Below are 15,438 nucleotides of genomic sequence, written 5' to 3'. Positions count from 1 at the left end.
GGCAGAGAAATGACTAGGTTATTGAAATTTCAGCTGCTGTGCAACTGAACATAAGTTGGACTTGTGCATTGTTGAAACATACAATAATCATGCTAGATGAAGATTGGTTGAAGTCTTGGAACTGTACTAATTGGCAGGGTTGGACTACCCAGAAAAATATGGACATTTATAACACAAAGATACATCACTCTGATTAAAGGAAGCAAAATTTGATGCGTATGATGAAAGCACTAGGTCCATGTGAGCTGGTGACCAGTCCATGTGAGCTGGTGACCAACCCATTAGGAAGTGAGCAAAAACAATGAGAAGTTTAAAATATGAAACTGCATGTGCTTGAAGTATTTTATTTTTTGCTAATTTTATTAAGGGGTGTGTGGGTGTGGGTGGGTGGGTGTCATCCACGAAATCTTATACCGTAATAAATGTGTTAGTCTTTAATATATTTCAAGATGTATTCTCGGATACCAGTACTTTATTTCTTGCATTCCTTTTTTGGGAGAGGTAGGGGGTGCCTTCTTTTGGGAACTGCACTAGGAGCCCCAACCACCTTAATCCAGATTTGTTCATAGCATATTAATTTAGCACCATGTTTAATTTGTGTTGGGATTAATATGTGAACCATACCTTTCAATCAAGTTATCAGGGTAGGTAGCTTACCATGAAATATTAAGGTGTAATAAAATAACAAATAAGCCAGGAGCAACAAATCTAGAAAATCAACAAGAAAACTATTATATTATAGTGCTTACCAAGTTTATCTACACTGAAACCTTCTGCTGCTGCCAACTCTGACTGAATGAAATCATAATCGTATCTGGTCAGGTCCTCGCTGGTGCGATCTGAAGGTGGTCCAATGTAGAGATATGCACTATTTGACCCAAAAATAATACGGTCCTGAGGGATTGAGTATACAGAGCTTGCTGAAAGCCTTTCTACTGCATAATTGGTTGTTAAGCATTATATTTAATTATATTTTCAGAGCCTGAAAGCTGTCTTCAGAAACCTGGTCTTTACACAGCAAGAGTTAGTATAATAACTAAGAAACTGACCAGTACACAGTACACCGAACTGAGCAGTACACAGTACACCGAAGCATGGGGAAACGGTTAACAAACAAAGAACTTACCAGATGCTGCAGTTTAGTTTTCACAGCAATGGGGACACCATTAACAATGACTTTACACTTATCCCGAGGTGTTATAGTAACTTTACCATCAGCATTTGTGAATGTTGCATGCTTATCCAAAATGCTGAAAGACAGTTGTAAAGCAAGCTATTCAAGATCGTGACAGACATCTTTCACCGCACCACCACAGTAAAATTAGCATTGCTTCATTTCTAGTAAAAATAGGGAAGGAGTAGTAAGGCACCATTTGGAATAAGACGCAAGGAGAAGTGGATGGGAAGGGTCTCAAGCTCAGGATCCAGATGCCTTCCAAGACACAGGTCCTAAGCTGGATCCTTCATTATCCCCAATGAAAAGATCTCAAGGTTCATTAAAAAATCTGCCTAAAACCTTGGAGAGCCCCTACCATATGGAACAAACAGTTAAATGGGTTAGATAGACAAGTGGTTATTAATGTTATTATATATTTTAATGCTAAAGTAGGCATTAAATAGGTGTAAAACACCAGTTACAATAAGCAGAGGAAATGAGGTCCCTTGTGTATTTGAGGCTGCATTCAAGTTTGTTTGGCATTCCCACTTCTCAACCACGTAAACACAGTGGGTTATATGACCGTCACTTACAGAAAAGGCCAAATGATCCAAGACAAACTAAGAGAAAGCAATAAATTAAACCCACATCAAAGTTTTGAATGAAATATCTTGCAATGTTAGACAGAGCCTTAGTGACAGAGACAGATAATAACTTTAGTAAGCATCATCTAGCACAGGGGTCAGCAACCTTTTTCAGCAACCTTTTTCAGTCCACCGTCCCTCAAACCATGTGGTGGGCCAGACTATATTTTGAAGGAAAAAAAGAATGAATTCCTAGCCCCACAAATAACCCAGAGATGCATTTTAAATAAAAGGACACATGTAAAAACACGCTGATTCTCGGACCATCCATGGGCCAGATTGAGAAGGCAGTTGGGCCACATCCGGCCCACGGGCCTTAGGTTTGTTAGGATTTTTATCTCACTAGCTGCTCAGCAAGTAGCACTATGGTTGTTTATATCATGTGAGTGTCTGAGAGCGTGAGACAGGAAGTCTCATTACTGTTGGAGTACTGAGAGAAGTTACTTTCCCTTCTGTTTGAGATGTTGTTCTGTACTGCTGCTGAGAGAGAGCAGACATGCTGATGGAGTCTCTGTATATAAACCGTTGAATAAAGTAGTTTTAAGGCTACGATTGTTTCTTTCTTCTGCAATGAGATACCAGAAGATGAGCGTGCTCCTCTCAGGAGGGAGGGGTCGCTTATCACCGGTCTCTCTGGACTGAGGAAGATTTACAGCCAGAGGGTGACCACCGGAGAGACGCCCCCGTGTCTTGGGAAGGTGGCGGCCTTCCCGGGTGTTTTTCCAACAAGGTTGCCTACCCCAATCTAGTAGCATATTTATTGTTTCTATCTCCCTCCCAACTAATTATAATCAAAACCAAAAAAAGTTACCACACTGTTGATGAAATTTCCTGTAGAAAAGGAATAAGCTCGTCTACATACCCTAAACCTCGGAGGGTTATTGCATTTGAGGGTGATTGACCAACATCTGAAGAACCTGAAATAAAACGTTTCCTGTGTAAACTTTGCTTTGGAAAACTGTGGTGAACATCTTTTTTACGGTGTATATAAACACGATTCCCTGTGAAATGCTAAAGACAAGAACAATCTGGGTGGCTAGCAGTGAGCTTATTTGGGAGATATAATTGCAGTTGGTTAATTTACAAAAAGAAAAAGCTTTAGCAATATGCTAGACAATAAACTAGAATAAGGTATACATTTAAAAGCATGCGTAACTGAAATTGTACATTTTATTTTAAGCATTTGTATGCTGTTCCACAACTCAATATTCTGTGGGTAAGCAAATACACTGCCCTATTGAATTACCCTTTCCTCCCTTCCATCTTGTCTCCCCAGGGGTAAGAGTTTTGTTTGCAACCTCCTTGGAAAAGGACTCACTTGTTTTGGTTACATTACTCAGATGTGTAATAATATAAAATGGATCACCCACCTGAGCAACACACATTTAGCACTTAAACAAAATAATACCGTCTTGAATGAAATATTTGAGAACGCCCGAAAGCTGAGGGTCTTCGTTTATATTCACAAGATAAGGACATGTCTCCATCATCCATCTTTCCTGTGGAATTAATTAAACCTTATTTCAGCACACTCTTCCCACTAAATGACAGCCAACAACATATGTGACACGTGGCTTCCAAATAACTAGTCTCTTCTTTCCAGAGACTGCACCTGCTATCATAAACAAGGCTAGCAATTCTTCCTCTGATGAAAAATCTAGCTCTTTAATAAAAATGCTCAAGGTTAAATGTAAGAATAGGTAAGAATTCATACAGGACATAGCATCTGTGTGGCTATCTGTAACCATAGGATGCAAGAGTTCCTGGACACCTACCCCCCCCCCCCGGTCATTCTGTCACATATGTTTCTCAAGTTTAGATAGTAATTGCATGGACTCCTTGTTCCTATATTTTTGGTTCCTGATAACTGATCACACTGCCCCATGACCAAATGTTTCTGTAGCTATTAGCAACATAGAGGCCTTTTTCGCAATTGCTCTTTCCCATACGCCTGCATGCGTTTTTAATTTGTTGCACCCATATGAACTGACCTGGCCCCTGCAATCATCATCTGAGGCCCGTTTTCCTGTGCCCTCTCCACGAGAGGTCCGGAGGGTGGCAACATGAGAAAGGAGAAAATCAGGTGGTGGCTACTTGTTGGTGGAATGCTCTCCCTAGGGAGGCTTGCCTGGAGACATCATTCTATATCTTTAGGTGCCAGGCAAAAGCTTTCCTCTATATCTAGGCCTTTGGCCTTTAACTATCCATGTTTTTAATGTATTACTTTTCCCTCTTAGTTTTAAAGTATCTATGTGGAGTTTCTTCTGTTTGTTTGTTTGTTTGTTTGTAAGTCACTTTGGATTGCCCTGGGCAAGATACAGAGACTAACAAATTAAATTAATAATATTAATAATAACCATCCTTCAACACTAGTTCTACAGAACGATATTTTCTGAGCACACACTGCAACATTTTATACCCAATAAAATGTGACACATTCCAATATTTATAATCATTATAATGAATGATATAATCATTATAATGAATGTGTTGTGTTGTACTGTTGTACTGTTTTATTGTTGTTAGCCGCCCTGAGCCCGGCTTCAGCTGGGGAGGGCGGGATATAAATAAATATTATTATTATTATTATTATTATTATTATTTGCTGCTGTGGTGGCTGCTATAAGAAGCATAGCTCAATCTTATTAATATATCAGCCACTGCTCACCACAATCCAATAAGTTCTTCAAGTGGAAGGCACCAACCTGTATTGTAGTACCTTACTCCACCAGCAAGAGCTCTCTCACTCATTTCAATAAGAAATGAAGTTTTGAGCAAGCATCCTTTTCTGTATGACGGGCTGCCCTCTCCCTTGAAATTAATGGGGAAGCCTGCTTGCAGAAGTCTCCCAAGTACATGGTATATAGTCATGCTAATTAGGTACATATTGTTTTAAAAACATTCAGAAGAGGATGGCCTTTCTGAACCACATCAAACGAACATTTTGGGCACAGTTTTCCAAACTGTGCGTTGCGACACATTAGTGTGTCGGCTGCAGTGTGTTGCGCAAACACTTCCCGCTCTCCTCCCAGAGCTGGAAAGGGGTTAGTTTAACCTCTGGTTTGCTAGTAAAAATGATTTACTGTGTCGCAAAATGATGCATGTCTAAAAAGTGTGTCACCAACATGAGAAGTTTGGAAAGCTCTGTTTTGGGGTGTATGCACCCCATACATTTAAAGTACACAGCTTCCGTCAAAGAATCCTGGGAATTGTAATTTGCCTCTCAGTGCTATAGTTCCCAGCACCCTTAACAAATTACAGTTCTCAGGATTCTTTGGGAGGAAAAACAGAATTTAACTGTATGGTCCAGCACTTTGCTCCAACAATTGCTACTTTAAAAACACGGGAAAGCTCTCAAGCTGAGGAATGATGGAGATGGACATCCAGTGTCCAGATGTCTTGACCTGAGTTACTGCAGCATATTGCTGCTCCCATTCTTTCCGGGCTTCTTCCAGACGATATTCCCAGGTAGCCTGAATGGCTTGAATCCGCAGCTCATTTTCAGCTAGCAAACAGCGAAGCTCTTCTGGAAAGAATAAACAAAACTAAACTAATTACGGATGCAATATGAAAACAACAATAAAAATCCATTTTATAAACAGCGTTCACTCTTTCTCTCTCCAAATGAATTCTGTGGTACCTTCTTTAAGCCACCCTGAAATAGCAGGCTTGAAATACTCAGATATTTATGATTCTTATATATTCCGTAACTGAAACAAACAGTTCTTAAGCACTAGTGAAATATTTATAGCTAGGAACTTTAGCCATACAGTATGTTCAAGTGCTTCTATCCTACCAGAAAAACTGGTGAAAGGTTTCTGGATCTATTTTATTACCCCTAATTTATGCATATTGGAGATCCTTGAAGAAACTTTGGTTCACATTACCTATGTCACGTGGTAAGCACTGTATTACAAATGTTGTCTACTTATAAGGTCAGGTATAGAGTATTTTATATAGTATTTCAAGGTCTGCACTGCTTGCAAAAGGAATAATCCTTTTCAGACTGAAGCTCAAGCAGCACCGATCCTGTGAGGTTCAGCGTGTTTTTAGTTATTGGGGGTGGTGGTGATGAGGCCATTTGCTTCAGTCAGTGCATCTGACCGCCTACCCTCCCGCACCACTGGGCTGCTGCCAGCCTCCCTGGGGGTTTGTCCACGCTGCCAACCCAGCCCTGTTGCCCTCACAGCTGGCGCTGCACCTTCACCGCCGCTGTTGCGTTGTAGCAGCAGCGCAGGCACAGCGACAGGTGAAGGTACAATGTGTGGTGACAGAACTGGCACCAGCGCAGGCACAATCGCGGGGCAGAAAGGGGGAGGGGACCTGGAACTGCAGGGGGGCATGAGGGGGGCTACATTGAGGTCCACTCACAACCAAGCACTACAGGGAGAGGTGGAATAGTTACCAGACTCATGCTCACAAGCAAGCAGGCTTACTTGGTGTCAGTAGTGTTGTAACGGTGCATTACAGCACTGCTGCTGGGTAAAGCCCGTGAGTCAACCTGCGGGACAAATGGGGGAGCTGGCAGCTGCAGGAGTGCTGCCACAAGGGGGCAGGCAAGATGCCAACCCCAGTGGGCCCCAAATGCCTCAGCATTTAGCTCTTGCATGTGAGTGACCTGTTTCCAAGGCAGGTATAACACACCTAGCTCCGTTCGCCTTAATACACTCCCAATAGGCTCATTCCCTTAAAAACAATGGGTTGGATTCCAAGGACCACTACAGCCCTCTCCACCACCTCCCTGAAACCTGCTCCTGAGGGGCTAGGGGACCTCCTGAAACAGATGGTAGGTCCTCTGTGGGGCTGTAGTTGGAGGGCAGGGTGGGGGAGTGTGCTAAAGAGAGTGTGCTTGAGCTAGACGCCTCAGAACCCAAGCCTCACCACTTTGTGTAAGTCTCTCAGAAAAGGAAAACAGTAGAAAAGACAGCAGAATGGTAACACGAGGTCTTCTAATACAATAATTGTTGTTTCTTCCTCTACTTACTTGTTTCATCTGCTACCGTTTTACCAGAGTTTCCAAGGCCTGACAATCTGGACAACAGATGACAATTTTCTGCCTTCAGCTCATTTATCAGTTTTGCAGTTGGACCTGCATTTATCACAGCTTTGTTCTTTATCTTTTTGGTTCTTTCAGATTTAAAAAAAAAACCGGGGTTGGGGGGTGGGGGACAATGACTATTATTGTGCTGTATAGCAAAAGCAAATAACATAATCAAATGAAACATACCCTCATGAAGCTTCAGTGGCAATTTGGAGGATGCAAAAACAATAGCCATGGCAACATGATTTGTTGTGTGCTGTAAAGCCCTTGTTTTCTCTTGTAAGATAATAAGCAGCCCAGCCCAGTTCTCTTTCTCCAGACAGTGAGAAAAAACACATCCCAGTCTCCCTTAAATTGCTTCCCCTCCTCAACACTCCCTTTTCCCTGGGCTGCAGCAAAGGACTGACATGAGATATAATTAAAACACAATAATGACTTAATTTCCAGAGGGGTTCCCATGTTACTTTTTGCTGCAAGACTAAGACAAAGTCTTGTGGCAGCTTGAAGACTCACAAATTTATTATGACTTAAGCTTTACTGGAGTATAGTTCACCCCTTTGAATGCACGGAACATTATTATGAGTTGCAGATAAATATACACACAGGATTGAACAAATGCACTTAGAAATAAATGAAATGTAGAAAACTTCAGATGGTAAGAATTAAATTCTTAACAGTGGCCATTCACAAAAAAGTAGTCAATCCCATATAAATCCCCTAAATGTGTTCTAGAAGTTAACTTGGTTTGGAAAAAGGAACAGGACCTCTAATTCAGGAGTATGCATTTAAAACTAACCACAGAGCCTAGGGCTTGCTGATCAGAAGGTTGGCGATTTGAATCCCCATGACGGGGTGAGCTTCTGTTGCTCGGTCCCAGCTCCTGCCCACCTAGTAGTTTGAAAGCACGTCAAAGTGTAAGTAGATAAATAGGTACCGCTCCAGTGGGAAGGTAAACGGCATTTCTGTCCGCTGCTCTGGTTCGCCAAAAGTGGCTTAGTCATGCTGGCCACATGACCCGGAAGCTGTCTGTGGACAAATTCCGGCTCCCTCAGCCTATAGCGCAAGATGCATGCCGCAACCCCAGAGTTGTCCGCAACTGGACCTAATGGTCCAGGGTACCTTTACTTAACATTTCTAGGGTGACAACAGTGGATCAGATCTTGAACAGGGTAGTATGTGCCCACACAAATAAATAGCAGCTAATGATTATTTAATTTCTTGCTCTCCTTTGAAATCCATTCCAATCACTTCTTTTACAAGATGTGAAAACAATATACCTCTCAGCATATCGCAAAGTTGACAGCGTCTCCTCATAACACATGTCTGCTGGACTAATAGCTGCAATCTGCAAATATGTTAAAGGACAAGTTTCTTTTCAGTAATTTGTTCTCTACTGTGACTATTACTAATAGAATATGAATTGGTAACTGGCAGACCTCTTAGCCAAATAAACCCCTCTCAGATAAACGTTGATAACAGATTACTGAAAACAAAAACAAAACAAAACAAATAGCAAGCCATGCTGCTCCATTGTGGGGGTGCGTGGGTGGAGAACCTCCAAAATAAGAAGTAGAGAAACGTTTTTAGGGACAACCAAACTACCAAACAAACTTTCTAAAGCAGAAAGACTTTGTGGCTTTAATTTCATGCAAACTTTTGATTTGCTCCCTGTCTCCCCCTGCCCTGTTTTGCTTCACATTCAACTTAATACGGAGTTCTGAACAACAGGAATGCTTAAGACATTTTTGTGTGACATATGGGCTGGTCGTAATTGCCTTACTGCATATTTTGGAGTTTGCATTAATGTTTCCACACAGCGCCTGTGTTCCAAGAATGGCTTTGACTGCACACATACAGGAGAAAGTGGTTTCACAAATCACTAATGTAGCCTTCAGTCGTTTTGTATTACAACTCCTATCCTTCCCAGCCAGTATGTGCTGTAGTCCAAAACATCTGGAGCTTTACAGGTTGCGAAGGCAGCACTAACATGACAAGACACAACAGCCTCTTTACTTCAGATGATATACCTGCCCAGATAACGGCTTAAGAGAATCTGGCTGTGAAATTCTAAATATCTCAGTGATTGAAATTGGGGATGGGGGAGGATAAGATATGCAAATACAGTTCAGTAGCCAGAGCTGGGGAAATATTTCTCATTCCTAGGTGATGTAATCAGCATCCAACTCCCAAGTAGCCAGTGTCTCAGATTTTTTCAGTCCTTTTTACTGCACCCAAACAGCAAATAACACAGAATTATGTACACCGTCTCAAATGTGTTTACAGAACAAGAAACACATTTTTATCTTCTAGTGGGGGAAATTGCTATAATTTACTAAATTTACCGGGGGGGGGGGGAGCTTTACCATAATAGTTCTGCTGTTTCCTCCCAAAGCAGATTGCAATAGTTTTGTTAGAACTGAATCTCTATATGGGACGTGCAATACTTTCTTCCCTACAGCCGCCTCAGCCAGGGCACTAGAAAAACAATAAATGATAGAAGGGAAAGAGAGTGAACAGGAGATTTATTTCTTTAAAATAAATCAGTCATATATCTGAGTACCATATTCACTGAATATGTTGCAAGCTAAAGAGCACAAGAGTTTCTATTTGTTACTGTTACATATGAGAATTAGTCATTTAAGGTCACTAGATGGGATGTGGGCTGATGTTCAGGAAATGCTAAAAAAAAAGTGGCAGTACTTAAAAAGTTTAATATCCCAAATAATACACTAAAATATTTATTTGTCAAAAACATCCCTTAAAGGAAATTAACAGAAAAGTGAGATTCTCTTATCTTTGAAATAAGGGCGTACTACTCAGGGAAGTTTCTAAGTTTGGATTTCTAAGACTGGAAGCTTTGTTTACTACAGTGGTGCCCTGCAAGACGAATGCCTCGCAAGACGAAAAATTCGCTAGACGAAAGGGTTTTGCGGTTTTTGAGCTGCTTCGCAAGACGAAAAATTCACTAGACGAAAAAACTTGCGGAACGAATTAATTTCGTCTTGCGAGGCACCACTGTATAAGGATTTTTTTTAAAAAAATATCATATGTACCTGGTACTTTAAAGACTAATGAGCAAAAAGACAGGAGCCTGCCCTAAGATGCTTATCACCTAATTGAAAGTTACTATTCATGCAATACCCAAGGGATGGTTAGGTCACTTCACAAAATCTATTTTGTACCTGATAACATTTCCCAAGGTGGTCAAACTTAGATTTACACGTGATCCTTCCCTCAGCCTGTCTCCTTCGGATCCTGATGATTTTTGTCTTTCACTTCCAGCCAAGTCTACCAGATTTATAATGGATTGCTTAGTGATGTCTTCTCTAAGAAAAATCTACAAGAAGCAGCATTGGGGAAAGGAGAGAAGGGGAACTTCATCAGTGCAAGTCTTTTAAGTTCTCCTCCTCTCGACCAGCATTTGCAGAGGAGACATTACTACTGGACTCAGCACATCCAACTACAGTACATGCTTCACAAGTTGATAGGGCTCTAACCAATCAAAGCAAAACTCTGTTGGCTCAAAACAAAATAAGTAGTATCCCAGATTTCAAAACATGCAAAACCAATTCTTGAAATTGCAAACCTAACACAAAAGATGTTGCAAACTGTTTAGTGGTTCTAGAATCCCTCTTCCCCCAAGTCATTTTTCCCTGTTGTCAACCATGGCAGGGGCCGGCTTAATGTTATTGCTTAACATCCAAGCCAATGATTTTGACAATGGTGTGCCACAAGCCAAGTCCACAAAATACCAGATAGCAGCTCCACTCTCAGGTCTTGTCCGCCATGTGCTAGAAACTCTTGCCACAGGATCGCTATGCATGACCTATTAAAGCAGTCCTTTGTTTTGATGGTCTACAATATATCCATGGAAATAACACAAACCTCATAAGGAATCCAATTCTTTAAGATCTAACTCTCTGCTTACATTTGGCCACATCTAAAGTGTTTTGTACATACCTGTTTGAACTGAATGGTGATGACCATGTGAGAGCGACTGCTGGTGGCATTCATGCTGGTTGAAGCAGTGGTTCTTATTTTGGTACCTTGTTCCATTAGCCTCTCAATTTGTGCATAACTGTCACAGGGCACCAGTTTCAAGCCATCCACATAGAAGCCTTGCTGTTGATCTTCCCGTAACTTGAGTCCACCCCGCTTCTTGATTTTAGAGAGCAAGTCTATAACCTTGGATTGCAAACAAGTGTCTTTATTAGAGTATTTTTTTAATTGAAAAGAAGGTGAGTTCCTAACAAGATTATATATATATATATATAATTGTGTATATAGTTAGGATTAATTGGCAAAAGAACAGTATATTTCAGAAGTATTTTTAAAAAATACTTGCAGTAATGCCACAAAAACACATCAAATAATCTCATTCATGGACAAAAATAATTGCACCCTTGGTATGTGTAGCTAGAACACAGGCCCATTTCATGGTTTATAAAACAATTGCAACTCTGTAAAACTGACAAGTTGGCAGGAAATATGGATACTCTCAAGGAGTCACGTGATCTGAAGTAAACATGTGCATATACATGAGAAATAAATACAGTCATACCTCAGGTTGAAGTAGCTTTAGGTTAAGCATTTTCTGGTTGCGCTCCGCGGCGACCCGGAAGTAACGGAGTGCATTACTTCCGGGTTTTGCCACTTGCGCATGCACAGACATTTAAAATGACATCAGGCGCATGCGCGGAAGCGGCAAATCGTGACCCGCGGACGCGGGTTGTGTTCACTTCAGGATGCGAATGGGGCTCCAGAACGGATCCCGTTCGCATCCAGAGGTACCACTGTACAATGGTTTGTGCGTGTACACTGTGTACATATGATTCTCCCCACATGCTTCCCAAACTATACAGAACATTTACTATATATTTAATAATAACATTCCCAATAATAGCCATCACACTTGTAGGAACTTGAATATACTCAATACTTTTCAGCTAAATGCACCTGACTGAGACTGCCAGTTTGCTATAAGGTCAATTCATTACTCAGCTAACACAAGGAGATGGAGAGCCTACAATGCATTCGATACTAGCCTCAGAGGATGGAGCTTGTAGATTAAAGAGGGAAATATTTTGGTTACGTATACAAGCCCGTGGAAGCAGCAATACTTGAAGAATGAGAATCCAGCAGTTTAGTATAGAAATGGTTTCTCACCTCTCACCCAAAGTGCTATTAGTCTGGCATTACTTCTCTAAATATGAGACTACAATAGTGTTGGCCCACACAACATTGAAGGTAGGCTACTTAATACAGGTGTTTTCCCTTCCCTCGCCAAAAACCTGCTTCTGCAAGCAATTATTATTATTATTATTATTATTATTATTATTATTATTATTATTACTACCCCATTCAATCTTGAATATGCAAGATAGGTGCAGTGTCACATGACATGGGTGTAAATGACTGGGTTTATTTTTGAAATGTTAATGTCTTTCTGAACAAATTTCAAGTTCTCTGCTATTAGAAAACATCCTTTCTTGTATAGGTTCTAGGGGAGAAACACTGAAAAATAAAAGAATGAAAGAGTGTCATTTACTGCAATTACCTGTTCATTGTAAATTTCCAGCATGCTAAATGTAACCTGCAGATTGAACAGCAAAATACAAAAAGTCACCGTTTCTACTATGAACAGTTTACAAATCAATTTAGCAAAATTCAGCAATTTCATGTGTCAATCTGCATTGAGTGCACTGAGCCTACTCAGCTATAGTGTTTTTTTCAACTCCCTCCACACCCAGTTTCTCTCTTCCTTATCGCATTTTATTCACACTCTTGAGACTCCAACAGCTTGAAAAGTTGCTTTTTAAACAGGTTTTTTTAAAAAAAGATCAACTCTCAACAACAAACCAATACAGCTTATGTGATTTCATACACACAGCCATAATAGAAATTGTGACTTTTTTGTCACTAGAATCTTTATGTGATTAAATCTCTATGGGTTTAGCTACTCAGAATCGCTCCTTTTAGAGCCTAATCTGTTTCATCCTTCAGCACCATGGCATAATATATTTAGATTTACATATATACACCCCTGAAACACAAAAACTGCAATTAATATTGCCCAAATATAGAATATGTTTTAGGCATCCAGCAATGCTGGCATTTACAAACTTTTTATACAACTTGAACCAACCTGATATTGCTTGTTCTGCTCTTGGTTTTGAATTGTTTTAAAGAGCTCTTCACAGACCACTGGGATTATGCCTCTGTTTGCACCATATCCAATCATGGAATAGCTTTTCCCTGAGCCAGTCTGACCATAAGCCAAGAGGGTAGCATTGTAACCTTGCCAAGCGCTGTCTAGAACTCCCTGCCCAAGGTCACGGAAAACTTCCTTCTATAATGGGGTTTAAAAAATAAATAAATCTAAGTTAGATTTATAAGAACACACAAATAAGCTGTCTAGTGCATATCTACATAGAATCTTACTCGCCTGCTCCAGTGCTGCCTTAATATGAAGGCTCAGAAATGCAAGAAAAAGGGCGCAAGGTAACCGGTACGACTTTTCATGTGCATGTGAGTTAGGGCAACTATTTTGGGAAAGGTATTCACAGAAATAAGTAAAATCACAAACCAGAATATACGGTGTAATCCATGCCTAGGTTATTAACAATCTTCAACGTAACCTATTACACAAAGAACTTATCACCTTTCTTCTGGTACAGTGGTACCTTGGGTTACATATGCTTCAGGTTACATACGCTTCAGGTTACAGACTCCGCTAATCCAGAAATAGTGCTTCAGGTTAAGAGCTTTGCTTCAGGATGAGAACAGAAATCGTGCGGCGGCGCGGCGGCAGCAGGAGGCCCCCATTAGCTAAAGTGGTGCTTCAGGTTAAGAACGGACTTCCGGAACGAATTAAGTACTTAACCCGAGGTACCACTGTAGCTGCAAAACACTGGAAAGGACACAATGGAAACAGACAATTGTTTTATCTGAGAAACTACCGTGACTAATAGAGTACAAGCCCTGAATGACATATCTGATACGGATCATTTTTTAAAAAGGAACTCCTTTATAAAATATTCAAATGAACACCCTGATCGCTGGCACCCACTGACTGCACACATAGACTTAAGAGAACATTTGATGCATTAGTCTTCTGTTCTGGAGGGAGGGGAGGGGAAGGCAGGGGAACAAATTATTTTGATAATGCTTATGTTTGTGTTTTCCTTGAAAATCAGTAAAATCTTTGAAACAGAAATGTGAGGAAAATAGTCCTCAGCACCAGAATAGATGCCAATGTGTGTGTACAGTGTGCGCTATTGTACGCACTAGGAAGGACATTTTACTTCTTTTGGCAGCAGCCCCTTGGATATCATGAAGCACTGCAGGTATGGATAGGTTGGTCTTGGTGCACTGACCATATCAGATACTCCAAAAAGTTCAACAATAAGGTGCTCTAACACTGTGCTCAGAGCAATGACAGTTGTAAACATGCAAGCCAAGTGCAGATGTGAAAATCTAGGCAAAGGAACTGGGTTTTTAAATTGAGAACTTTATGTTTTCTTACTGAATCCAACCTCTGCTTTGCCATCCTGTGAACTGGTCCTAGTGCAGAATGAGTAGTTATGCTTTTAGCATTGCATTGCGAAAGAATAAATCACTGTATGAAATGCATTTTACCTGTCCCGCATATTTGCTGTTTGGCCCAGCTGAAATTAGCTTGCCATCTTGGTCCTTTAAAAATCCATTGTGTGACCAATACGCCAGGTCAAAGGTAAAGGTTTTTACATGGCTTGGATTCCTGGGATCATGTATGCTTGTAGTGCTGCAATTCATAGAAATCACACATCTGCTGCCTGCATTCTTCTCTCTCTATTGAAATTTAAAAATTCACATTAATATTTAAAAATTAAAATTCACTCTCAAGAGTGGTTCAACAATTAATCCCTATTTTTATTGAGCTGAGAATTGTAGCTTTGTGGGGAAAATAAGGGTCTCCTAACAACTCTCAGCATTTTCAACTACTGTTCCCAGGATTTTCTGGGGGAAGCCGTGCTTGTTTAATGTGGCATGATACTGCTTTAAATGTATACTACAGGCAGGGCCTTATTCAACATTTCATCTATGCTGCACATTTCAAATGGCCATTTATAATGTATCACACATATAATGGTTGGGAGTTACTCGTGCGTAATCCTGCTCCGTTTGAGCATTAGATTGCCTGGTTAAACCCTCCCGATTGCACAGCCCATCTCAGCGTGGCTGCCCCTTAGTCACTCGTAGAATCTGTCTGTGGGCGTTTCTTAAAGCGTTGCCAACATAAGAGTTGTTTGACGCCCAATTGTTTCCGCCTCTCACTGCGCAGGAGTCTCCTGCGCAGGGTGGGCGTGGGCAGCGGGGTGCTTGGGCTCTCCTCACTAACTTCCAACGAAGAGTCCTGGAGCCCCTGCACCTCCCTGTCCCGTTGCTCTCCTGGATCCCTGGTGTTACACTCATTCTCTTCCCCTTCTTCCCAGCTGAGTCTCCCCCTAGCGCTAGGACCTTCTCCTGCAGAATCAGAGACCCTCTCCTTCTCCCGTGCCTCTGATGGCAGTTCCCTGATAACACACTACCACAGTTCTTTGAAAGTGTTAGATATT

The 15,438-nt window shown here is 41.0% G+C and overlaps 1 protein-coding gene across 1 annotated transcript in view; it reads right to left on the bottom strand.

Annotated features, from left to right (window-relative positions):
* Window positions 1-15,438, bottom strand: part of LOC309527941 (kinesin-like protein KIF28) — a 28,177-nt gene that overhangs the window by 9,188 nt on the left and 3,551 nt on the right. The window contains exons 2-14 of the mRNA XM_082214997.1: window positions 14,480-14,671; window positions 12,987-13,190; window positions 12,399-12,434; window positions 10,802-11,026; window positions 10,024-10,178; window positions 9,205-9,316; window positions 8,119-8,186; window positions 6,785-6,927; window positions 5,205-5,326; window positions 3,209-3,299; window positions 2,663-2,717; window positions 1,127-1,250; window positions 750-894 (exon numbers count right to left, since the gene is read on the bottom strand). Of these exons, the coding sequence (XP_082071123.1) occupies window positions 750-894; window positions 1,127-1,250; window positions 2,663-2,717; window positions 3,209-3,299; window positions 5,205-5,326; window positions 6,785-6,927; window positions 8,119-8,186; window positions 9,205-9,316; window positions 10,024-10,178; window positions 10,802-11,026; window positions 12,399-12,434; window positions 12,987-13,190; window positions 14,480-14,671 (1,672 nt within the window). The remainder of the gene's footprint in view (window positions 1-749; window positions 895-1,126; window positions 1,251-2,662; window positions 2,718-3,208; window positions 3,300-5,204; window positions 5,327-6,784; window positions 6,928-8,118; window positions 8,187-9,204; window positions 9,317-10,023; window positions 10,179-10,801; window positions 11,027-12,398; window positions 12,435-12,986; window positions 13,191-14,479; window positions 14,672-15,438) is intronic.

This window comes from Podarcis vaucheri (assembly GCF_965113315.1).
Source record: "Podarcis vaucheri genome assembly, chromosome: 3".
NCBI classification, from domain to species: domain Eukaryota; kingdom Metazoa; phylum Chordata; class Lepidosauria; order Squamata; family Lacertidae; genus Podarcis; species Podarcis vaucheri.
Note: the sequence above shows the minus strand (reverse complement) of the source record. Positions and strands in the feature narration are given on the sequence as shown.